The sequence below is a fragment of the Acartia tonsa genome, chromosome 1 (genome assembly GCF_053477335.1).
Source record: "Acartia tonsa isolate MP-2025a chromosome 1, ASM5347733v1, whole genome shotgun sequence".
Classification (NCBI taxonomy): Eukaryota; Metazoa; Arthropoda; class Copepoda; order Calanoida; family Acartiidae; genus Acartia; species Acartia tonsa.
The window spans coordinates 20178034-20204543 of record NC_137260.1 but is presented as its reverse complement, the minus strand read 5'-3'; the positions used below and the strand labels follow the sequence as shown (position 1 = coordinate 20204543).

Genomic DNA, 26510 nt, shown 5'->3' with positions numbered 1-26510 from the left:
TCGATGTAAATTGAGAACACTTCAAAGACGTCTTCAACTACCTACTTGAAGACTTGTCTTCAAAGAGTAGCTCTTCAAGAAAAAGTTTTTAAGAATTACTTTTTGCCAAAATACTTGAAGACTACAAGACTTCAAGACGTCGACAATGTTTTAAGTATCCACCTCTGGGGTATTAGGTTAATAAACACCCAACAGACTGATCAAATATAAAATATACTTATATGCTCCATAGTAATGGTAATGTTGTCATTTCACCCTTTGATCTTGAATAGGAGCTGTATAATCACATTTCCAATTGTATAGTATCTTTGCTAATAAAAAAATAGGATTATCTTAAATGATTTCTAGTAGCAAAGCTACTCTATAATTTGAAGTGTCCATCTGTAGGACTGTCTGTTCGTCTGTCCATCACAGAGACAGAAAGGGGGAAACATGAATTTTTTGGCTCCTATGAAAGATACGAGAGCTGTAATTTTAAACAATTAAATATATTAACATTCTTGTAAATTGGTTGGGGTGCTAGATTAATTCCTTTATTCTTAAGTTATGATGATTTTTTCAACTCCTATTCAAGATAGACAGCTAAAATACTCCGTGATTGAATAAGTTTGCAATTCACATATTCCCACAAAGTTTCATTAAGATTTGCTTATTAATTAAGGTACAAGATCGATTTCTAGATTTTCATGTTATAAATCTTACAAGGTTTCATGATTTTTTAGTTTAATGTTTTTTTTAAGAAACTAGTCTTACCTATAGTTCATTTTTTCCGGATATCTATCCATAACTTTTGAGCTTTGTGGATGTTGTCATCCTTGTCATTTGTCTAATTTAGTGAGAAATGACCAATAGAAGATTTATCTCTAGAAAAAAAATTGGTGAATGATTTATTTATTTTTCTATTTCTTCAAGAAATTACTCTTTGCTAAGCTTCCGAAATAAGAGGGAGAGAGAGGGGGCGTTATAAGACGGGATAGGGAGAGACTTAAGGTGGTGGTTGGTGTGTGCATTTTGGGGGATAGGGGGGTATCGGAGGGAGGTAGTCAGACAGTTGGTGTCAAGTGCAAGAGTGTGTGTGTGTGACTTTGTGTAGTCTGTGTGTGTGTGAGTGTTTTCATTGTGTGTTGGAGTGTCCGTTTTATATTGATATATGAATATGTGTGTATGTGTATGAGTTAAACCGGTTCCGTTCGTGACTACCCTCTCTACTAAGTTCTACTTCTGTTCGTTCTACTCTATGTGTGAGTGTGTTTGTGTGTATATATGATTATAATTTATTCTTAAGCTTCAGTGATTATTTTCATATGAAATTTCTCTAGCTACACCTACTTGGTACTAAGCTTACAAGCCTTAGTCATTTGAAGTGAAATAAGGTTAATATTTTAAAATTCAAAATATATATTTATATTGTTAATTTGTTGAAAATAAAGCATTATTTATTTTTACTTCCTTTTGATAAAAGGATATACAGTTTTTTTTGCACTAATAAGCGTTGAGTGATAAGTCATAATATATAGGAGTTACTGTTATGTTAATATACTTCCAGAGGATATGGTCCGGATGTAAGTTATTTGATTTTTATGTATATTTGTAAGCTGAATTATATTATTTTGCTTAATTAAATAACCGCCGGTTAAAAGATTATTTCTCTGGTTTAAATCCAAGCCTTTCTCGCTTGCATTATTGAGATATATATAACATAGTGATTAATTTTTAAGTCCTTATTATCTAAAGGGATAGTTGCATGAAGTGCATTTAACAAGTTTGAATGCAAGCATGAGATACACAAGAATATCATCTAGCATAAATTATTTTGTATTAAAATCAACTAAGCACCACCAAAATATTCACCATGCTGTTTTTGTGAAAACAGGACAGCCATTTATGTTGCATATATCCAAAAACCATGATTTTCAAGTATTGATATTTTTATAACTACCTGGTTGAAAATTGAAATTCTTTCAAATATATGTCCTATAGCTGTAGTTTACAGTATTCAACAGAAAAAATATATAATTCACTAAAAGCACCCATTTAAGAAAAATATCTCAATAAAAATTTTAAATTCTTTTTCAGAAAAAAATGATACTTTGGAAAAGATGATGACCAACAGATGAAACCAAAACATATTTTTTCAACTTTTGAAAAAGAAAAGTTATAGTGAAGAAATGAATCAGTGATTTTAAATCATGGTGTAAAATAATATTAGAAAAGTGTATTCTGTTATAAAAAAAGATAATTTTAAAGTGACTTTAAGCATATTTTTTCAAGTGAACTAAAAATATTTTTCCAAGATGGGGAAGATATTATCCAAGGTGTTTGGGAATAAAGAGATGCGGATTCTAATGTTAGGTAATATTTTCTATAATAAGGGTCAATCCGTTTAACGGATAGCTCTTATAGTTAATTTTGACATGATAGAATAGTCGTATATATTTCAAACTTAGCATGGCGATTACTGCAACTGTTAGGTATGATGTTAAAATTAAGTTTTCAATAATTTTTTTTTTCTATTTTAATAGGGTTAACTATTGGGAGGGTTAATGTACCTTTCAACCAAAGATATAAAAACCTTCAGAGATAAGAAGGAGATCTAATTTGGTTCAGTGATTAGCGAGATCTTTCGGTACATAGACAAATATCCTTCCTCTTTTACATAAGAATAAATCTATAAGTAAATCAGTTTGAATAATAATGATTTTTTTAATAAGGGGGGGGGGGGGCGAAAGTGACACTTTTTTGAAACCAAAACTAAAAGTCAAAGGAACTCAACTAAAAAAAAGAGTTACAGGTCTGAGATTTTGCATGGCAGTTGCTTTATAGGGGTACAATATGGAACTGTGAAGAAACGGCGGCGCAACCGCCGAAAACCGCCGAGAAAAGGCAAAAATAATATTGGCGGGAAACGGCGGTTTTCGGCGGTTGCGCCGCCGTTTCTTCACAGTTCCATATAATATTGTACCCCTATAAAGCAACTGCCATGCAAAATTTCAGACCTGTAACTCTTTTTTCAGTTGAGTTCCTTTGTTGACTTTTAGTTTTGGTTTCAAAAAGTGTCACTTTCGCCCCCCCCCCCCCCCTTTAAATACAATTTTGTTTAAATGAAAGGTTTCAACTTTATTTCTTTGCTTCATAATAATTCTAGAGAATATCTGTGTTGTTTTTAGTTCTACTTGTACGTGTACGTTCAACAATTTTAGCGAAACTTTTTAAAAAATTGTACGACAAAAATTTCGATAACTCTACCTATAGTTCTTAATACTTATCCGAACAGAAAGGCTTGGAGATAAATGTACGAACATCCTATTACTAATTAATCTAATATTTCAGGGTTAGACGCAGCGGGTAAAACCACAATCCTGTACAAATTAAAACTGGGACAGTCTGTTAACACAATACCTACCGTAGGAATGGCTTTTTTAGATACCTAAACCTATCAATATATATCTTTAATTTGCTTTCCCTTAAAGTGCCTTAAGAGCACCTCTATGTCCCTTTTTTTAAAATTGAAAATAAGGAGTTATTACTTTGCTTAACCTCTGCGGAGCTACCCTGTACCCAGTTAACCTACCCTAAAGTAAAAAATAACACACGAAAAATACCCCCCCTCCCTTATTTATATGTATTTCAATTCAAGAGAGGCTTTCGTAATACTCAGTCCTATTAAGACATTTTTACAAAGGTCAGGCAATGAAAGGGATGGTTGTCTGTTGGAAAACCAGACCATCTATTAAAATTTAAGTATCTGCGCCTGTAGTAGTTAGATTACCAAATTGATAGAGGTAATAAAAAGCCATTTTGTACAGGTTTTAACGTAGAAACAGTTGCTTATAAGAATGTAAAATTTAATGTTTGGGTAAGTCTTTATTTTATCTATCTATGAACTAGAATATGAGAAATGAAATTGAGAATCGATAGGTACTTAAAAGTAAAGTTATAATTACTGTGCTGTATATTGATTTAATTTAGATCCTAACAATGCTAAATTATATTATTTAATGAAAGAAAAGACACTATAATAATACATTTCCTTTTTTAAAGAAAAGGTTGAATTATTATATGGAGTTGTTTTTAAAAGCGAAGCTTTTCTATAATTAGGGTCGGTCCGTCCGTACGTCCGAACGTCCGTACGTCCGTCCGTACGTCCGTAACGGATAGCTTTTTTCGTTAATTTAGGCATGTTAGAATTGTCCTATCGATTTCAAATTTTGTATGGTGATTCCTTTAATAGTTAGGTACGATTTAGAAAGCGTAGCAACTCTATAATCATCACCAAAATGTCCGTACGTCCATTTTAAACATGTTGATTTTTTACTTTTTTAACAACAAATTTTTATGTGATCTAATCATCCGATTGATCTGATTTTTGGTATATTGATTCCTGGGACAACAAAGTATAATGTAATAAGCGAAGCAACTCTATAATCAAGTCCTAGAAATGTAAGTATGTCCATAAACATTATCCTGAATCAAGCAGTTTTTCAACACATTTTACTTACAATTTTGCTTTGACTCTTATACATTTATATTATGATTATTCAGTTCTGACACTATATAAGTGTTAATGTCCGTTTGTCCTACTGTTTAAGTGCTTCGCTTTTATGGATGTTGTCATCCTTGTTCTATCTAAAATATCTTTAAAGTACCTACATATTTAAAAATATATTTAAATGCCAAGGAGGTTAAAATACATTTCATGGTAAACAAAGTCTAATTTTTAAAGCGAAGCTTTTCTATAATTAGGGTCGGTCCGTCCGTACGTCAGTCCGTCCGTAACGGATAGCTTTTTTCGTTGATTTAGGCATGTTAGAATTGTCCTATCGATTTCAAATTTTGCATGGTGATTCCTGTTGTAGTTAGGTACGATTTAGAAAGCGTAGCAACTCTATGATCATTACCAAAATGTCCGTACGTCTATTTTAAACATGTTGATTTTTTTTACTTCTTTAACAACAAATTTTTATGTGATCTAATCACCCGATTTATCTAATTTTTGGTACATTGATTCCTGGGATAACACAGTATAACGTTATAAGCGACGCAACTCTATAAACAAGTCCTAAAAATGTAAGTATGTCCATAATCATTATCTCGTTTTTAAACAAATTTACTTACAATTTTGCTTCGACTCTTATACATTTATATTCTTATTAATAAATTCTGACACTATACAAGTGTTAATGTCCGTTTGTCCTACCGTTTCAGTGCTTCGCTTTTATGCATGTTGTCATCCTTGTTCAATAACACAGACATAACCCTTTCTAAGGAGTTTTTAGAGTAGCAAAATAGAGAAGATTAAGTATCTTTTTGGGTGATTTTTTCTTCGTGTTCTGAACTTAATAAAAATTGGGAAAGTGGTCCAGACTATGACAATTGTAAAGCTTCTCTTAAAAACACCTACACTGCAGTTTACGAGATCAATAGCTCCATAAAAAAAACTTACTACATTTGTGTTATATGATATAGGGCGACTAAGTGATATTCAACTCTTTGGTCTACAAGATCGCCTAATCCAAATAGGAAGTTGATGAGCACAACCTTATCGTTAATCTCTTTAGAATAATTTGCTTCATTAATACTTAATATTCTTCTCTTCTCTAACCTTTAGGGGGTCAATCACAAGAGGGGAGGTGTCGGTTGGCTTCAAACTACCTCTTAACTATTTTTAAAAGTGATTTTGAAAATTATCTTAAGACTCAAAGTACAAAGATCCACAGCTTAACCCCATTCCTACATACCTAGTTTATTAAAAATTGGATTATTTTTACATGTTTCTTGAAACCCATGGTAAATGCAAAACACGGTTGCACTTATAAACTCGTATGAAGTGACGCGAGGCAGATTCTTCTAATATGAAAGGGAAACTCATAAAGTTGAAATATTTTTTCTTGTAATTAAATAAGTATCTTACGCTTTATAGATATATCTAAGTAATTTTGTTACTTTTTCTGTACTTTATTGATGCTCTTCTAAGCACATTAATTAGGTTGTTTTATAAAATTATAATACATTTTAGACTTTCAGAATGCTCTTTAAAGATGGACAAAAATTGCTGAAAATGCATTTTTTAGATGTAATATATTTGTTTTATATTTAGAAGGAATCCAGTCAAATCACCCCACGAAGACTGAGAGAAGGCTTCCATAACAAGGCCAAAGTTTAGTAATTTAAAATATGTTAAAGTAAATTCACGCAACCTATTTCTTCACCATAGAGCAAAAAATATGTATCGGAAATAATGCTAATTACTTACAAAACTTAAATTTATATTAAATTGTAATTGTTTAATGCACAAGCCATTTTTATTTTCAAATTCATTTTTAGCAAAGAATGTTTAATTTTGTAAAAAATAATATGAAATATTATCCAATCTATGTATGTGATTAATCTATGACGCGCAAGCGTTCAAATCTCTATATTCGTTGTATCAGTCTAACGTCAGCCATCTTAATATAAGCAAGGAAAAATAGTCTATCTAAAAGTTTAAAGAAAATTGTTATTTTTTGGTACAAAATACACATTTAAATCAATTCAAAGCATTTATAAAATTAATTTGAGCTTTTTACTTCCAAGTTTATTAGTTTTTAACAACTTATTTTGTTTCTTTTAAGCAAAAATTGGTTAAATTTACTATCGTTAAAACTGTATTATATATATATGTAAAAAGTGATAAAGAAACCTATATCTACATCAAATAATATGGGCTAATCCATTTCAGAAAGTGCTAACGAGTGAAAAAGTTCTCAAAATGTAATAATAAATTGTCTCTGCTGAGATACAAGGTAAAACAAATATTAAAAATAGTCAATTCATTCACCCAGCGAAGCCGTATATGCAAAGATTTCATTTAAACCAAAGTTGAAGATATAAATCTATTGAGTTCACTGCCCCTATCTAATTGTAAAGAACCAATAAATGAGTACCGTAACGGCCTCCAAGTTAACTTTAAAAGCATTGTAGTCCATTAAAAGTTTGGGCTTAATTTGATATTATTAAGGCCTGGAATTAGCTGAGCCTGTTGAGAGTGGATCTGCCCTCTTTTTATCTCTAGTGGAGAAGCTTGTTGGTGCCCCTCGTGACGGATCAGAGGGAAAGCTTGAGCACAAAGAACCATAGGTAAAATGTTGTTGATTGAATAACTACCTAATGAAATTTGGAATCAAAGTTATAGTGTAGATTGCTGCCTATCCAAATATCACCTAATTATGGTTTTTCGTTGCAGGATTCACCAAGTGGAACAAAGAACTTGGAACCAATAGCGAAAAAGGAGATCCTTCGCTAAAATTAAGGTACAGAATACTCACCTTTATATTAATTCCTTCAAATTAATTAGAAAGCCTCAAAGTCAAAGCTTAAAAACACAGAGTTACCCTTGATTATCTATAAATGGTGCTCCTTCTAACATAAAGTATATGATTGATGTTTTTAGACTGAAATTCTGCCACTGTAACACCGATTCATATGGAGTTATCCTCAAATCTGGCTTGTGGCCTGAAGTATTAAGTCCTTGACTGCCGTGGAATTGTTCTGTATTGATTGCTGCTGTGGATATTTGCTGGTGGTTATGTTGATGAGATGATCTGATAAGCCTGTAGTTCTGGAAATTATTAAGTGGAAAGAGCTGGATTCGAGAAGTAAGTTTTACATTCTTTGACTAATGAACCATTGGATTGTTTTATTGAAATGCACTATTCTGAAAAGCCCGAAATCAAAATAAAAGACTTTTAAAAGAAACTAAGAAAGCAATGCAATTTTTAGTATTTTAACTCTGTATTATACTTTATTGTTCTATTTGTAGTTCATTTATAACAACCTAATTCTGTGATTTTATTTTAGGTTGTTTAAAACCGCTGTATTCTACCTGAATAAACGAGTATTGAAAGCTTCATTGATTGTTTTAATGGCAGTTGTTCATTCTGGGACACCTGCCGCACTGCTACATCTCTAACTAGTGGGTCGTAGTACAGTTTTAAACAAGAGTTCGCTACCCAGAGCAACCTATGAGCTACACGAGCCCCAGAGAAGCCTCCTCATCGCCGCCGGAATTCCATGGTTACCGCAGTTCGAGTATAGCACGAGCTGAGGGAGTGTACGAGGAGACAGACTCCAGAGTAAACGATTTGATCAACGGGATCAGGGACAGAAGATCATATACTGACCAACGCCACCAGAACGATGTTGATAGAGACACGAATTGGAGTTATGGAGACCTGAGTGTGGCTGGTATTCAACAGCTGCGAACTTCCACAGAGCAATCAGTGTTTAGAAACGACAGTTTGGCAACGGTGTTTAGTCAGCACCACAACCTTCGAAGAACCAGCGAATGTCAGTGCCCGCCAGGACAAGCCTGTGACTGCGAGGTGTTTGCGACTGGTGACGAGGAACGGCCGGAGTCACGTATAAGTCAAGCAACTGTTGTAGCGGCGTGTGACCCAACACAGCCGTTGGTGCCACCAAGGACGCCAACCCCGCCGCCAAGAGTGCCGACACCGCCGGTTAGAGTGCCGACATCGCCAGCTAGAGAGCCACCACCGCCGGTACAGCTGCAGGCAGGCCTGCAACCTTTGCCGCCGCCGGAGCAGCAACAGCCACCGCCGAAAGCCAGTGATAAACGCCGCAGTAAAATGGCAAAGGCTCAAATAAAGAAACATATTGATGTTATTGAAAGAGTGACTTTCACCTGGGACAATAATCTGGTGTTTATAAACCCAGCTCATGTCCCAACAGCCCAGGCTGAAACAATAAACAGTGAAGTTCATACATTAGTGAATGAGTTATCAAATGCTGTAGTGTTCTTCAAAAGCAACCCTTGTGATGAGTTCACCGAGGATGACAGTATCAATTCAAGCGAATGTCTGGCACACTTAAACGGCCTCAGGAAGCAACTGTGGGAAGCCCAGGAGTTAAGGAGGAAGGAGGAAGCAAGGATACAGCCGCCCCAGCCGCCGCCGCCATCTGAGAGTGCCGCCGCGGGAAATCAGGCGTCCTCTGTACACCGGCAACGCTTAGATTATGGTTTGAAGAATTTGAGTGACAACACTATGTATGTGACCAGCGCATACAAACAGCTGATGAAGTTAAAGACGAGGGCCACCAATGAGATCAAAGGAGGGGAAACCTTGTTCAAGCAGGCTTCGGAGCAACACAGAGACTTCCAAAAGAAGATAAGTGACCTGTTGAAGTGTGCAACGAGTTGCGGAGATTGCAGTGCCGTAGAGATGTTGGACGAAGCTGAGCAGAGCTGCATAAATGCCCAACGAATGGCCAGAGCCCACCTTGATGTGCTGTATGACGAAGCTGGACTTGCGCCTGGAACTAACGATGCTGGTGTCAACAAGGTCAAGCTCAAACCTCCCACTTTTAGTGGCGAGTCGGGTCACGGCAACCTCGACTTTTATAGCTTCCAAACACAGATGGAGCTATTCTTTGAAACAATGGGTGGATTCAACGAGCACGAGAAATACCTAAAGCTTAAATTTGAATGCGTGGTTGGTATCGCAAAGGACTGTATCCTCAACCTAGAGACGTACAAGGAAGCCATGGATCACCTGAAGGTAGTGTACGGCAAGCCTGAACTGTTATTTTCCGCGAAATCAAGCGAAATCAAAGCCTGTGGATCCTGCCCGGATAACTTGTTTGAAAAACGCAGCTGGCTGATAAAAGTTGAGCAGAAGCTTGTAGCACTCACCAAGCTAGCTACACAACATAAGATCCTGGATATGTATGAGTCGTCACCGGTATTGGCTGTCCTGTCAGGTGCGTTGTTGAAAGATGACCTCATTGAATTTCACAAGATTCTGTTGGCTGAGAAAAGAACTGACCCTGGTACCAGACAGACCAAGTCTATGATGATCAAGACCCTGACACAATTTCTGCAGACCATGTTGTGGGAGGTCACGGCTAAAATAGATATCATGGTGACGTCTGGCACACGTTACTATGACAGCAGCAAGTCAAGGAAACAAGTCACATCCAAGTACAGTGTGATGCCAGCAGATTGTGAGTTGAGCAGTGATGGAGAAGGAGTTGTTAATACGGCCGCCCAAGCTATTGAAAGTTCCGCCGGTTCCGCAAAAAGCTACGTTACCGCTGAAGCAAGTTCAGCTGGTGCCGATCCGGCTGCGGCCAACAACGGGTCCGTGTCCCACGCCAACAACAAGGAAAAGAAGAAGGCTAAAGATAAAGACAAGAAGACAAGTGGAGATGCTGCTGCCGCCATTATGATGAACAAAAGCAGACAGGCGAAACAAGTTAAGTGTAGATTGTGCCCAGGTTCACATACATCCCTGGCGTATTGTGAAGTGTTCCAAGAAACTCGTGTCAAGAGAAGGTTCGGTAGGACGGTGAAAGCAGAGGCATGCTACAGATGTCTGAGATTAGATGCCAAGTTTGACATGAAGAATAGGGAGGCCTGGTTCAAAGAACACGAACCGTACTGTGACAGCAAGTGGATCTGCAATGAAGGAACCTGTAAGGACAAGCCAGATGTGTGGAAGAACCATATCGCCATCTGCACCTATCACCTGGAAGCCAACATGGAGAAGGAGGCAGAATTTAAACGTTCCCTGGACGAGAAGCTGCTACCAACCGATGTCAGGTTTTTCTTTGCCAGTTATCATGCTTTGCCCGACAAAGGTGACAGAGATGTATACGCGAGTTTCGCCGCCAGCGGCGGCCGAGGTAAAGTTGACGACGTCATAGTGGAGCCAAGTATACAGAACCAGCCCATATACATGTTGCAATATGTAAAAGGAACCAACGGTGAGAAGCTGCTCCTGTTTTACGACAACGGTTGCTATGGAGCCTGCCTGAGCACACGGGCATGTGCGTCGTTGGATACAGAGACGCAGCGGCCTGGCCCCACCGCCCTTGAGGTAGCTGGCGGCCAGAGGGTTGAGATCCCCTATGGCATTGAGCGTTTCTGGCTGCCGATGGTAAGTGAAGATGGTAAAAGACGGGTTGCGACCATTGAAGGCCTGCAAATGGACAAAGTTAGCACACGTTTCCCAGAGTGGCCGCTGAAACAGGTATGGGAAGAACTTAATGCCGTCTTTACTAAGAGCCATCCTGCCGCAAAGATGCCGACAACTGAACCTGAAATTGGAGGACAGCCGGTTGATATCATGATTGGCATTCAATACAACTTATATTACCCACAGGTGGTACTTACCTTACCAGGTGGACTCTGCATTATGAAATCCAGGTTGGCTGGATATGGAGGCCACAACGGGATATTAGCTGGACCACATGAAGTTTGGAAAGATGTTATGAGCCGCGCTCATCTGATGGGACCTGCTGCATTTTTAACTGCAGAGTTTAAAGCATATAGATATCAGAGAGACTGTTTGTTTTCCAACAATGGGATGATTCATGAAAGTGCCACAACCATTGATCACCATCATGAGGTATGTTCGCATTATGCTGGAGCCGAGAACCCCTTAATGGATGAGGATGATGTGTTTGTCCACCACGTTTTTGCCGCCGGACCAAGTAAGATGCTCAAGGAATACCAGATGATAGACCAGATAGGTGCAGATATGTCATACCGTTGTGTCAAGTGCCGCGTCTGTTCCGAGTGCAAGAAAGGTGAGCGAGTGGAGAAAGAATCATTGTTGGAAGAACGTGAACAACATGATATAGAGCAAAGTGTCAGCTATGATGCCGAGCAGAGGAGGTTATTTGCTTACCTGCCATTTACTGAGAATCCTGAATCAGCTTTGGCAGATAATACCTACGTTGCCGAAAAGATATTGGGCACTCAGGTCAAGTTAGCCAACAAGAGTGAAGTTGCCAGAGAGGAGATCCTGCGGAGTTTTAACAAGTTGGCGGATAATGGGTTTGTAGCACCATTAGCGGCGCTGCCGCCAGAGGAACAGGTGGAGGCCAGAAAAGCTGGATATGTGATTCCGTGGCGCATTGTCCATAACAGCCACAGTATATCTACCCCGGTTCGGCTTGTGTTTGACGGCAGTTCCAAGACCAAGACAGGCAAGAGCCTAAATGACATATTATGTAAGGGAAGTAACCAGCTGGCTAATTTGTTGCACTTGTTGATTGGATTCAGATGCGGAGGGGCTGCCCTTAGCGCCGACATCCGGATGGCATACAATTCCGTGTTCTTGCAGCCGCAGCATTATAGATATCACAAGTTCCTGTGGATTGATGGATTGTCCCTGCTTGGAGCAGTCATTGTTTACGTGGTCAGAACAATTATTTATGGGATCAAGAGTTCAGGAAACCAAACCATCCACGGTTTTAAGATGGTTGCGGACATAGCTGAAGCCAAACAACCAGAGCTTCGGATTGGAGCAGCTGTGATCCGAAAGAAAGCCTACATGGATGATATTGTTTCTGCCCACCGTGATGAGAAGACACGCGACTTAGCAGGAGAGCAGCTGGTAAAGGTATTAGAAATGGGCCAGCAGTCGGTCAAAGCGGTCACGAGGAGTGGTCACGACCCGGATGAACAAGTGTCTGTAGATGGAGAAAGTGTTGGGCTCGTTGGGTATTGTTGGCGGCCGAAGGAAGACACAATATCCCTCGAGGTGAAACCTTTGTTCCTGGGCAAAAAGAAGCGAGGTAAAGTGCCAGAAGAAGTGACCGGTGACCTGAAGGAAGCGCTGCGGGTCATGTTCACAAAAAGGATTCTGTTGGGCAAAACCATGGAGTGCTGGGACCCTCTCGGGTTAGTGTCACCGAGGTCCAATAAACTAAAAATTGACATGTGTTCCATCTGTTCACTGGGGACAGAGTGGAACGAGATCCTGCCGGACAACTACCTAGACACTTGGGTGGAAAATTTGATGATGGTCCAGCAACTAAGGAACATACGATTCACACGTAGTGTGTTCTGTAACCCTGTGGATGTAGAGCATGGGGTTGAATTGATTGTGTCTACAGATGCAAGTCAGGTGCTAGCTGGTAGCGTCGTCCACGCAAGAATGAAGTTGTTGTCAGGCGGGTTTGTAACCAGAATGGTGGCGTCCAAGTCAAAGCTGACCACCAAACTAACCATCCCCAAAGCTGAGATGACAGCATGTGCCATGGGATGTGTATTGGCTCACCTAGTTAAACTTAATTTTGAGAATTATGTCAAGAAGATCACCTATGTTACAGATTCAATGGTTGCGCTATACTGGATCCACTGTGATACACGACCACTGCAGACTGGCATCCGCAACCTGGCGATTGAGGTAAGGCGATTCTGTGACGTGACGAGTTGGCGCCACGTTGAGTCAGCACAGAACATAGCTGATATATTGACTAGACCTGATGGATCCCCAGAGATTGGGCCTGGATCGGAGTGGCAGGATGGAAAGGCTTGGATGAGCAGGCCAGAGTCAGAGTGGCCAACGAGAAGTATTGATGAGATTACCCTTGACCAGGACACGAAAGTTGCGGCGCTGAAGGAGATGAGGAACAAAGAAAGCCGTGGGCTGGTGCTGGCTAATTTTTCGGCGAGGATGGTTGAGAGGTACGAGTTTTCACATTACTTGGTTAACCCGAGTAAGGTCCCGTGGGATAGGTATGTCCGGCTGATTGCTGTATGTTTGAAGATTGTTGATATTTGGCGGCGGAGGAGCAGCAACAAGTTTAGTGTTGTGTCTGGCACTGTGTTGGTGGATGTTGATGAGCATGTTTTGAAGAGAGCGGAAAAATATGTTTTTAGCAAGACTACGGCAGAGGTAACTAAATTCAACAGTCGAGACAAGTTAAAAAGCATTGGCACAGTTAAGGATGGCATTATGTACCACCATGGGAGGATCTTACCGGGAGGCAACGATGCATTGGCGGAAAATATGCTGGATCTAGAGAAGTTGGCCTTTGCCAAGCCTGTGCTGGACAGGTACAGTCCGGTGGCGTACAGTATCATGCGTCACTGCCATGAGAATGTGACGCACCATGGAGGATCCATTGCAACATTGAGAAGGAGCAGAGAACACGCCTTTATCTTAGAGGGCAACTCTTTGGCGATTGAGGTAAAAAAGAACTGTTTCTTTTGTCGGCGATACAAGGCCAAGGAGATAGAGAGAGAGTTTTGTGCTGTAGACCCGTGCCGGTTGAAGATAGCGCCGGCATACACAACTTGTATGATTGACTTGTTTGGGCCTGTAGAAGGAAGATGCAGTTATGGCACACATAGATTTCCGATGAAATTGTGGGCGGCGGTGTACAAGTGTCCGGCGACGCTGGCTGTGGCGGCGTATAGTATGACTGGGTATGACACAGAAAGTTTTTTGTTAACCCTTACCCGCCACATTAATCGGTATGGCATCCCATGTCTAGTCAAGATAGATAATGGCACCCAGCTAGTGAGAGCTTTCGAGACAGCTGACATATGTGTAGCCAGTGTGCAGAACCTGTTGAACCAGGAGAAGGGCGCCAAATTAACGGTTGAGCTTGCTCCCGTTAAGAGTTCGAATTACCAAGGAGTGGTAGAGAGGTCGATACGGTCCATCAAGGAGATTCTCAATGTGGCGTTCAAGGGGCTGAAGTTCACGCCGTTGGAGTTTGAGACAGCGTTGTCGTTCTGTTGTAACGATTTGAACTCGATGCCTTTGTGTTTAGGATCGAGGTATCAGAACATTGATCAACTGGATTTGATAACTCCATCCAGGTTATTGTTGGGCAGGAATAATAACAGAGCACCTGGGGGCCAGTTAACGGTGGAAAGGCCTGGCAAGATGTTGGAAGCCATGGAGGATGTGGAAAGATCCTGGTGGGAAGCGTGGAAAGAGTTGAAAGTTGGTGAGTATGTACCAAAGCCCAAGAAGTGGAGTAAAAATGTTGGAGAGGTTGGGGCAGGAGACATAGTCATGTTCCGTAGAGATGGCAGTAGCCCCCTAGGTACGTGTATATGGAGGATTGGCAGAGCCAGAGAAGTGCACATATCTAGGGATGGGCACGTACGAGAGGTGACGATAGAGTATAGAAACCACGGGGAGAAGGATATGAGGACAACCAAGCGAGCGGTGAGAGGCCTGGCGGTGGTGCACCAGGAGCACGAGTTAGAGCTTGGAGGACAGCTGGCGGAGGCAGATGTTGAGGCAGTCCATCTCCAATGGGTCCGTAAGTACAGCACATAGTTCTATCCTTTCTCTCAATCTTTCAATTTATCATGTTTTCAAATTTTCAAACTCTCAATCTATCAATTTATCAATCTATTAAATTGTAAAATCACGCGACAAGTGCTCCGTGACCAAAGTAAAACATAAGACAATTGCTCTGTGTTATTAATTAAACAATGCCAAATTTTATCAAAGTTTTAGTAAAGTACAAAGTTTTACCTGATTTTAAAATTATGTAATGTTCAATTAAAACTATAGCTCAAAGTAAAAGTTCAAATTTTATTTTCTGTCAAAGTTCAAAGTTCAAAGTTAAAACTATAGTTCAAAGTAAAAGTTCAAAAATTTTATTTTCTGTCAAAGTTAAAAGTTCAAAGTTAAAACTACAGTTCAAAGTAAAAGTTCAAAGATTTAATTCTGTCAAAGTTCAAAGTAAAAGTTCAAAGATTTATTTCTGTCAAAGTTCAAAGTAAAAGTTCAAATAATATTTGTCAAAGTTCAAAGTTCAAAGTTCAAACTGGTTCTGTGAGCTCCGTAAGGGCCGGAACTGAAGACACCTGGGATGATTTTCGTGGATTTTTTGCCTGGGGGAGTGTTTTATATTTAGAAGGAATCCAGTCAAATCACCCCACGAAGACTGAGAGAAGGCTTCCATAACAAGGCCAAAGTTTAGTAATTTAAAATATGTTAAAGTAAATTCACGCAACCTATTTCTTCACCATAGAGCAAAAAATATGTATCGGAAATAATGCTAATTACTTACAAAACTTAAATTTATATTAAATTGTAATTGTTTAATGCACAAGCCATTTTTATTTTCAAATTCATTTTTAGCAAAGAATGTTTAATTTTGTAAAAAATAATATGAAATATTATCCAATCTATGTATGTGATTAATCTATGACGCGCAAGCGTTCAAATCTCTATATTCGTTGTATCAGTCTAACGTCAGCCATCTTAATATAAGCAAGGAAAAATAGTCTATCTAAAAGTTTAAAGAAAATTGTTATTTTTTGGTACAAAATACACATTTAAATCAATTCAAAGCATTTATAAAATTAATTTGAGCTTTTTACTTCCAAGTTTATTAGTTTTTAACAACTTATTTTGTTTCTTTTAAGCAAAAATTGGTTAAATTTACTATCGTTAAAACTGTATTATATATATATGTAAAAAGTGATAAAGAAACCTATATCTACATCAAATAATATGGGCTAATCCATTTCAGAAAGTGCTAACGAGTGAAAAAGTTCTCAAAATGTAATAATAAATTGTCTCTGCTGAGATACAAGGTAAAACAAATATTAAAAATAGTCAATTCATTCACCCAGCGAAGCCGTATATGCAAAGATTTCATTTAAACCAAAGTTGAAGATATAAATCTATTGAGTTCACTGCCCCTATCTAATTGTAAAGAACCAATAAATGAGTACCGTAACGGCCTCCAAGTTAACTTTAAAAGCATTGTAGTCCATTAAAAGTTTGGGCTTAATTTGATATTATTAAGGCCTGGAATTAGCTGAGCCTGTTGAGAGTGGATCTGCCCTCTTTTTATCTCTAGTGGAGAAGCTTGTTGGTGCCCCTCGTGACGGATCAGAGGGAAAGCTTGAGCACAAAGAACCATAGGTAAAATGTTGTTGATTGAATAACTACCTAATGAAATTTGGAATCAAAGTTATAGTGTAGATTGCTGCCTATCCAAATATCACCTAATTATGGTTTTTCGTTGCAGGATTCACCAAGTGGAACAAAGAACTTGGAACCAATAGCGAAAAAGGAGATCCTTCGCTAAAATTAAGGTACAGAATACTCACCTTTATATTAATTCCTTCAAATTAATTAGAAAGCCTCAAAGTCAAAGCTTAAAAACACAGAGTTACCCTTGATTATCTATAAATGGTGCTCCTTCTAACATAAAGTATATGATTGATGTTTTTAGACTGAAATTCTGCCACTGTAACACCGATTCATATGGAGTTATCCTCAAATCTGGCTTGTGGCCTGAAGTATTAAGTCCTTGACTGCCGTGGAATTGTTCTGTATTGATTGCTGCTGTGGATATTTGCTGGTGGTTATGTTGATGAGATGATCTGATAAGCCTGTAGTTCTGGAAATTATTAAGTGGAAAGAGCTGGATTCGAGAAGTAAGTTTTACATTCTTTGACTAATGAACCATTGGATTGTTTTATTGAAATGCACTATTCTGAAAAGCCCGAAATCAAAATAAAAGACTTTTAAAAGAAACTAAGAAAGCAATGCAATTTTTAGTATTTTAACTCTGTATTATACTTTATTGTTCTATTTGTAGTTCATTTATAACAACCTAATTCTGTGATTTTATTTTAGGTTGTTTAAAACCGCTGTATTCTACCTGAATAAACGAGTATTGAAAGCTTCATTGATTGTTTTAATGGCAGTTGTTCATTCTGGGACACCTGCCGCACTGCTACATCTCTAACTAGTGGGTCGTAGTACAATATTTATCTACTCTTGTCATTTGAGAACAAGAATAACACCATACGAAGAAAGCAGAGCTTTCAAATTCATTTAATACATTATATTTATATAACCAATAATGCAAGTAACAAGGATGACACCTCTTCAAAGGAAGATTTAAATACACTCTCCAAAAAGTCTAAAAGTAGATTACAAGGGCACATCAAAAATAACTTTTCATATAAATAAAAGGTAAAATTAAGAGGAGTTTAATGAGTTTAATTTAATTCTAAAAATTCTAGCAAAAATTTTCTAAAATTCACAAGTACCTATAAAGCATCAAAGCACTAACTACTAATTCATACCTTTAAATTATTTCAGAAATATTTTATTATTTTGTGTTTTTTCAATTGTTCTAAATTCCATGAGTGTTTTGTTTATTTCACTTTTTGATATAAATTATGAAACTTTGGGGCGCCGTGGCTCAGTGGTAACACACTGAGCTACGGTGGTGAGAGTTCGAGTTCAATTCTCCGTGTGTTGACTCGAATTTCTCATTCGCAATAATAATCACGCAACTTCCCCTGGTTGTGTTAGAAGGGGATTATTGAGTAAGTTTGGATACCCAATAGTCAAGTACATAATATCAGTACTACCCTTATCTCAAGCTCCTCTGCGGAGAGCGTCATTCATTACGGTGACATAATTTGGGACACCTGCCATACTCGGCGAGGGTGAGGTAATAATGAGTAGCTCTCATGAGACAGCGGGTCAAGTCATAATGTGCTTGAACGTGGAGCTTGATAGCCCTAGTGGCTAGACAAAAGTGTCTCAGCCTACTCCATGACTACTTAGGCCCAAACCCTAAGAAACTATGGCTAATCAATCAATCAATCAACTTATGTTGCTAATAAAATATTCCAAGATTAAGATTAGGGATATTTTTCTACAAAAAGAGAAAGTTTTGAATTTTATTTTTTGTAACTCTTATTAATTGTGCACTTCAGTAATTCTAACCATTTTCAATATAACACAAAATACACTTCCGACTATCATAGCATTTGTAAAATCTTTTCCAGTATGGCTTTGAAACTGATTTATATCTGCTGGATTAGAACCACTTTTAAGCCATGCCGAAAAATCAGGCTTAGCATCTTATAACATCCACGAATATTGATATAAAAATCAGAAATTAAATACTAGTTTTGTTAGCCCTGAGAGGCCTGGGTTTCAATCTTAAAATTGTCCATTTCAATATCCTCGGAAAGCTGTCTCTAATACTATGCGATAAATAAATATTTTAGTATTTTTTCTTTCAAAATCTTTGTCCATATCCTATGAATTTTAATGCGGATTGCGCAAATGCATCTGTAAATTAGATTTTTAAATTAGGGATAACTTGTTTAATTTAAAATAAAACCTTTACTTGCAAGGAATGCTTTATGATACAAAACTACTTTAATTTGGATAGCTGTTTATCCTCAGATTATCAGACCTGAATTTCAGACTAAAGTATACCTTAATTAAAGTGAAATATCTTGTATATTAATGCAAATATTAACTTTAATATACTGTAAAGATTGCTAAATATTCTCTCCATCTGATTCTTAGATCCCAATTTGGTCTCCTATATTTTCTCTGCTTCTAATTTTTCACTCCCCCTCCTTTATTTATTCTGCTGTCATGTCAGTTTTCATTTTTGTCCCTCCCACACACACTGGGTAAATATTGTGCATTTTTCTTGTACATTTATTTCCATTTTCATTATTTTGGGGCTTTTAGGTATCTACTTGTATTTTGTTTGTTTGTTTATAACATTAATTCTAAATAAGAACTTTCAATAATGATATAAATTGACATTTAGCAGGAATTATGTTTTTGGTAAAATGTTACCATTCTTAAAACATAATATTTTAATTTTTTCATATTTAACCCATTTTTTCACAAACGAATTTTCACTAGCCCTCCAATTTGTGTTATTAATGTTGGCCCAGCAACTAAAAGAAAGGGACTAAAGTTTGAAAAAGAATACCTAATACACACACATATACATACATATATCTAGTATAAGTTCAGAAAATCATTTGATTTGATCTAAGTATAGGACCTGTTATTTTTTTTTTAACTAGGTAGGTACTATTTTCTAAGTTGATAGTTTGGATATTGAAATAAACGTTATCCAAGAAATATTTAAGCATGTCTGTTCCTGTCCTTGTATGGCAAAGAGTTAGTCTACAAATAAATCACTTTAAACTACTCCAGGTATTTTTACTTAGGTACTAATTGAGTGCCTATAATATCTGACTCGTGTTTTAGGTTGCTAGACAGAAAATATTTCTTAATTTGTAGGTAAAAAGAAGAAAGAAAGGGGGGAGGGTCATTTTTCTCTATCTTTTTTAAAAATGTCCATTTTTTGATCATTACTCCTAGTAAAGATATGATTAGTCTGGGTAAAATAAAGCAGAAGTATAATTTCTACTTTTCACTTTAGGTCCCCCACTACTTTCTATCCCCTAACATATTCTAAAATTAAAAGAAGCGTGTTTATACTTTAGAGTAGCTGTACTTAAAATGCATATTATATGATATATTTATGTAGTACTTTTTATATTTGCCATTTTTAAAGTCGTGTTTAGGGCTTAAAGGTTCTACTAGTATTGCACCCCATGATCAGGGTAGTTACTGCTGGAATTCAACTAAAATTTCATGATATTTATTAACTTTAGGATTAACTTAACGTTGAGCTAATGCACAACAACAAGATACAAATCTAAAATATTTTCATTCATACAGAAAGAGCATCCCACATTCTTTATTTTTTTTTAAGCGAAACTTTTAGAAAAGGGATAGTTTCACGAAGTGCATTTAAAAAAAAATAGTGAACTGTAAGTTTTTTCTATTTTAAATAACGTAGTAGTGCATAATATAAAGTTATTGATTAAAATTAAGAGATTTTACCAGGGATTTTCCTTAAAAAATGAGTTTTTCATTTTTATTTTCAACTTCGTTGCGTGTTATATATGGAAAAAACTTTTTTGTCATAAATACAACTTTAGATAGCATTTACTAGTTAATAGAACTTTAAACTTTTTATACAACAAAATACACATAACAACAAAGAATGACCAATAAAATATTCAGTATGGTACTTAGAGTAGTGATCTTTTTATATGTCTTAGTAGAATATATTAGGCATTTGATAGATATGATTGTGATAAAGAATTTTAACATTGACCTGACCAAACTTTTTTTTATTTGACAATATCTAAAAGAGTTAGTGATTTGCAACATAAATTACATGAGAATGGTCTTTTTATATATATATATGTTGTATGGTTAGTTGGTATTTCCGCGTGAGATAATGTGTATATTGTAAGTAAACCGGACGGTTTTCTTTATTTTTTTAAAAAGAATCTATAGAAAACCTGTCCTATAGTGAACCGGACGTTATTTTTTATGTTTTTTAAGTAACTTGTCCCAAGGGGAACCCCTGTTCAATTTTTTTATAACTCTTGTGAAATATGTGGAAAAAGATTATCCAAAATTGGTGTTTTGGCTATACATATTTGGAAAAAAATAGACCATTCTCATGTAATTTATGTGGCAAATCTCTTTAACTTTTTTCGATATTGTCAAATAAAAAAAGTTTGGTCTGGTCAATGTTAAAAATTCTTTAACATATTATCATATCTATCCAATGCCTAATATATTCTACTAAGACATATAAAAGTTCACTACTCTAAGTACCTTAACTCTTTAAATACACTTCATAGAACTATCCCTTTAATTGTACCTTTAGAGCATCTTAAAAACATTGAACTTTGATTATAGAAAGAATTTGACTACTGAAGCTAAGGTGCTTCCACACAAACTTTTTTTTACCACTGAATCCCGCACGTCTCCCCCACTCAAATTAATTTTTAAGGAAACTTTTTTTTCAGCCCCTGTCTAATATTAAAATAACATTTATATCTGTAATACAAAATTTAAGAATTTGAACTTTTGCTTTCATGATCTTTAAATGACATGATGGCAAGATCATTATTCTCATCAGATTAACGTTTGCTTAATAACTTTCATGGAAATATTTCTTATATTAAGAAACATATTTTTGTCTGTTATGAAACTGTCATTTTGATAACTTTGCCTGGGCCAAAAATATGAATATTTTAAGTTTACCTAATAGAAAGTTAAGATTATCAGGTGAATTTTTAATCTTAGAACATAGAGCTTGACCTCAAAACTAGGTTATACCTGTTCATGATTGTAAGGAATTTGAGTTTCAAATATTCAGAAATTCTATTTCATAATTAAAACGTGTACTTTGCTATTTATTTTTTTTTGGTGGAGGGGGGGGGGGTAGATATACCACACTTTTCTGGGATCTTGCTGAGTCAAGTATCAACTGTTGGGAATATTAAAGGATGACTCCATGCAAAATTTGAGCCGGATCCGGCCAAAACCGGCCGTGAATTTTATGAAAAACCGGTTTTTTCCGGTTTTTAGGGGGTATCTGTAAATCGATTCAGCTGGAGCAAAACCGGTTAGAGGTACAAAAAATTTTACTTCATATGAAATTTAGCCAATGCAATTGCCTACAAAAATGTACTTCATCATCAACTTGATTGGACAACTCTTTCCCCTCCTAAATGTCCATTAAAACCTCGGAAACGGCAAAAATCGCCAAAAATCACGCCTTCGGCGGCAAATAACGGCTAAACGGTCAGCCGGAGGCGAATGAAACATAAATAAAGAAATGTCTGCCTCAAAAAGTTGTTCAACATCAAAGAGATGCTTGAAGTCTCTAAAACGACTCCTTCCCCTCCTTTAAGGGGAAAAACTGAAAAAACGTGATTTTCAAAAGTATGCCCACTTCCTGGGTGTGGGGGGCACTAAACCCGTCACCCCAGGGTCACCAAATATAAAGTCTAGGCGGCCCACAATGCTGAATTTTCACCAAGTGAAAGTCTTGTGTCATTATCTTTTATGAGAAAAAAGTTATTAATTAATTAAAATTTCAAATTGTGATTTTTTGATGGATTTCTTTGATGAAATGACAGGCCGGTCAATTTTTAGGCCATTTTTTGCGGTTTTTGGGCCGTCACGCCCAAACGGTTTGAGATAATCTCACTAGACCTTTTGCCCAACCTAAGTCTGGTTATTTGTGAGGTCTAGGAAAAAAAACAGACTTACGCAAAAGATTATAATTATAATCTTTACACAGAAAAATGGCACGAGGTGAGGGTTTGAGGGGGCATAATGAGCCGACCAGCGATTTTTGACGGCACGCAGCGACGTCGTGCTTCATCCAATCCGGGATTTTTTTTTTCTTAGACCTTACAAATAACCAGGCTTAGGTCGGGCAAAAGGTCCCATGAGATTATCTCAAACCGTTTGGGCGTGGCGGGCCGAAAACAGCAAAAAATGGTCTAAAAATTGACCAGCCCGTCATTTCATCAAAGAAATCCAACAAAAAATCACAATTTGAAATTTTAATTAATTAATAACTTTTTTCTCATAAAAGATAATGACACAAGACTTTCACTTGGTGAAAATTCAGCATTGTGGGCCGCCTAGACTTTATATTTGGTGACCCTGGGGTGACGGGTTCAGTGCCCCCCACACCCACGAAGTGGGCATACTTTTGAAAATCACGTTTTTTCAGTTTTTCCCCTTAAAGGAGGGGAAGGAGTCGTTTTAGAGACTTCAAGCATCTCTTTGATGTTGAACAACTTTTTGAGGCAGACATTTCTTTATTCATGTTTCATTCGCCTCCGGCTGACCGTTTAGCCGTTATTTGCCGCCGAAGGCGTGATTTTTGGCGATTTTTGCCGTTTCCGAGGTTTTAATGGACATTTAGGAGGGGAAAGAGTTGTCCAATCAAGTTGATGATGAAGTACATTTTTGTAGGCAATTGCATTGGCTAAATTTCATATGAAGTAAAATTTTTTGTACCTCTAACCGGTTTTGCTCCAGCTGAATCGATTTACAGATACCCCCTAAAAACCGGAAAAAACCGGTTTTTCATAAAATTCACGGCCGGTTTTGGCCGGATCCGGCTCAAATTTTGCATGGAGTCATCCTTTGATATTCCCAACAGTTGATACTTGACTCAGCAAGATCCCAGAAAAGTGTGGTATATCTAGGGGGGGGGAGTAGGAATAATTTTCGTATGTCAAGTTCATGTTTTTACATGGACAAATTAAGCTTCCCTTAAAACTAGAGACACAATCGTTCTATCTGTTTTATTAATACGACAACTAGGAAAAAGAAAAGTTCTAATTAGCCTATGCTACAATTATTGAAGACTGATTATAATCTGTAATAATAAACATTATGATGATCGTACGGACAACATACCCCAGTTAGTGTAGTAGCTGCGCTAACAGAAAAATCGTGTGTAGACTAGGTATGCAACTAACGATTAAAATATCTCCCGCAACGAATTATTTTTTACCTACCTACCTAACTGCATTTCGTCGCATTTCAGAGAAAAATCAATATTTTAATAGACTCAAAATATTAATATTAGTTTTGTTAATGGATTTCATTAAGGTATTTCATTTAATAAATAATAGATACTTTTAAAAAAATCTCGAGAAATATATTTTTTAACCTCTTTACTAATTATTTTATCCCATCTAAAGCATTTCACCGTCAATTAAAAAAATTCCATTTAGGAATCCGTTATGAAAGTTAATGTATTTTAATTAGAAATGACTTGATCCAAAATAGCACAGATCTGATTGTGATCAGTAAATAAAAGGTCTAAAAATATTAATTAGGTACTTTTTAGGAGCAAAAATAAAAACATTTAAAAGATCTATGATATAAGACAACATCATATTACTTAATTGTATTGAATTATTCTTGTTTAACACGGGTTTGGAAGGGTAGGCACCTCAATCTAAAATACCTTTTACTTAACTTTTCTCCAGATAAAATATTACAGTGTCTATGCAATTTTGTTGACTATTATTAGCGGAAAAGTTAAAGGAAACATAGTTTATCTTCTGGTGACAAACTCCGATCCTCATTCATACGTATTTCCTGACCTGTCTTTTCATACATTAGTCATTCAGCATTTAAATGCAGCCTTATCTTTTTAATTCAGTGTTGCGGATCCGGATCCTCCAAATTTGGTCAGTGCGGATCCGGATCCTTGACAATTAAAACAAAATCACCAAATTTTTCAAAAAATATTTATTTTTTAATCTCGAATACAATGTGAGAGAGAAGAGTGTGGGAGTGAATCAGCTGATCTTAACAAGGTTACCAGATATTTCAAAATTTGTTAGTGACTATTTTATATAAATTTAGGTAGATTTTTCCATAAATTTATACCCCAGGATCCAGATCCGGATCCGGATCCTTGGACTTTAAAAAAATTCGGATCCTTGCGGATCCGGATCCGCAACACTGCTTTTTATGCTTGTATATATACAATGTCTAAAGCATTTTGCATACCTTTGTTAAAAGATGAAATATATAAAGAGTAATGTCTTTAAGATTTTTTATTCCTAATAATGTTTTCTGTAGAAATCTTAGAGTAAAGTTACTTTTTCACGAGTTAAAATACTTCACTCTACCTAACCAGACTTATTGAGTTATTTTTAACGTTAGAGTAAAAAATCCTTGATATGCACAAAGAACATTTTGAATTAGGAATAAGCTGAGCATACATTTACACATTAGGAAAGTTTCCTTTTTGTGTTACATGGTCCCCCTTTCAATATGAGTATAATTATCATTTTAATAATTATGAAATATTAACTTTGATATCAAAAGAGCATTTTTTATACTAACCTAAGTCTAAATTTTAAATGTTTAGAATACCTATTCATCCAAGTTTTACTTTTGTTTATATGACAATAAGATAAGGGTCTGATAATGTTGTTCAAATGTGAATCCTCGAAACTGAAACCCTAATTTTCTAATCTATTCTAAATAAGTACTCTTCCTAATATACATGAAAGTGGTAAGGTTAGCACTAGTGATGGGAATCCGGATCCGGAATCCGAATCCGGAATCTGCCCAATTTTCGGCCAATTTTGGAATCCGAATCCGGATCCGGAATCCGTTTTTAATAGCGGATTCCGGATTCTAAATTGGTAGGCTAAAATTACCGTCTTTTTTCTTACAACTCCCTCTGTTTGAAGGCAAAGATAAAAAAAAAAATTTTCTACATAACAAATTTTAATAATTACTAATGTGATGTAGATGTTTTAGTTATGCTGGAAGTCAACACTTTAAACAAATCAAGGCTTCAACCAAGTAACATAGTGATAAATTAACGAAAAAAGCTATCCCTCTGTGACGGACGGCCTTTTAAAATACTGCTAGAATCCGGAATCCGAATCCGGAATCCGCCAAAAATAAGAATCCGGAATCCGCAAGAATCCGTCACTTTTTTTGACGGATTCCTTCAGATTCCGGAATCCGAATCCGGCCCAAAAATTCGACGGATTCCCATCCCTAGTTAGCACAATAGGATTTAAAATTCAGCCATAAAAAGTGAAACCAGATTTTCTTAAGAACCTTATTTTTGTAAAAAAAAGTAGTCAATAAAACTCCTGATGGAAAATGGCGCATTCTTTTAGCAGTCACAGTAATTGAAGTAGATAGGATGTGGGATTTATGTCGGGTTGTAGGATTTTTTTACAGTCAAAGTACAGTAAAAACATGTCCCAGTGCTGTTACTAAACTGTGACAAACAGTATGTCTATAGGAATGCCTGTTAAGTAGGTAGGATAGAAGTGGGTGTTTGTTAATATAATAGACTGATCAATTTTAAGTGAACAAAAATAGTTTTCCTTTTTATTCAATACTTAAAAATGGTAAAATACACTCGATTTCTCATAAAGAAAACTTTCTGTCATTCAAAAAGAGTCTTGACATCTTAATAAGTCTGTATTGTCCTCACATTACGGCTCAATCTTGATTACAGATAATCAAATTAAGGACTTATAAAGAATATTGATGAGTAGTCTTTACTAATCTGGATATGTT

At 36.6% G+C, this 26510-nt stretch overlaps 2 protein-coding genes across 4 annotated transcripts in view; both read left to right on the top strand.

Annotated features, from left to right (window-relative positions):
• Positions 1-2080: 2080 nt before the first annotated feature.
• The window catches only part of Arf6 (ADP-ribosylation factor 6), a 42559-nt gene continuing 18129 nt past the window's right edge, over positions 2081-26510 (top strand). For both annotated transcript variants that reach the window (XR_013877817.1, XM_080154597.1), the window contains exons 1-3: positions 2081-2352; positions 3331-3409; positions 3808-3856. Coding sequence is in view for 1 of the 2 variants with exons in the window: in XM_080154597.1 (XP_080010723.1) it covers positions 2295-2352; positions 3331-3409; positions 3808-3856 (186 nt within the window). In the remaining variant the exon portion in view is untranslated. The remainder of the gene's footprint in view (positions 2353-3330; positions 3410-3807; positions 3857-26510) is intronic.
• On the top strand, positions 6081-17463 carry LOC145314594 (uncharacterized). 2 transcript variants are annotated; one of them, XM_080154582.1, is made up of 9 exons: positions 6081-6782; positions 6998-7116; positions 7223-7289; positions 7430-7634; positions 7837-16357; positions 16573-16691; positions 16798-16864; positions 17005-17209; positions 17412-17463. In XM_080154582.1, exon 5 carries the CDS (start codon positions 8001-8003, stop codon positions 15084-15086), a length of 7086 nt encoding a protein of 2361 aa, XP_080010708.1. In that variant the 5' UTR covers positions 6081-6782; positions 6998-7116; positions 7223-7289; positions 7430-7634; positions 7837-8000; the 3' UTR covers positions 15087-16357; positions 16573-16691; positions 16798-16864; positions 17005-17209; positions 17412-17463. The 2 variants fall into 2 exon arrangements, 1 of the variants encoding a protein (XP_080010708.1); XR_013877815.1 differs by lacking the exon at positions 7837-16357.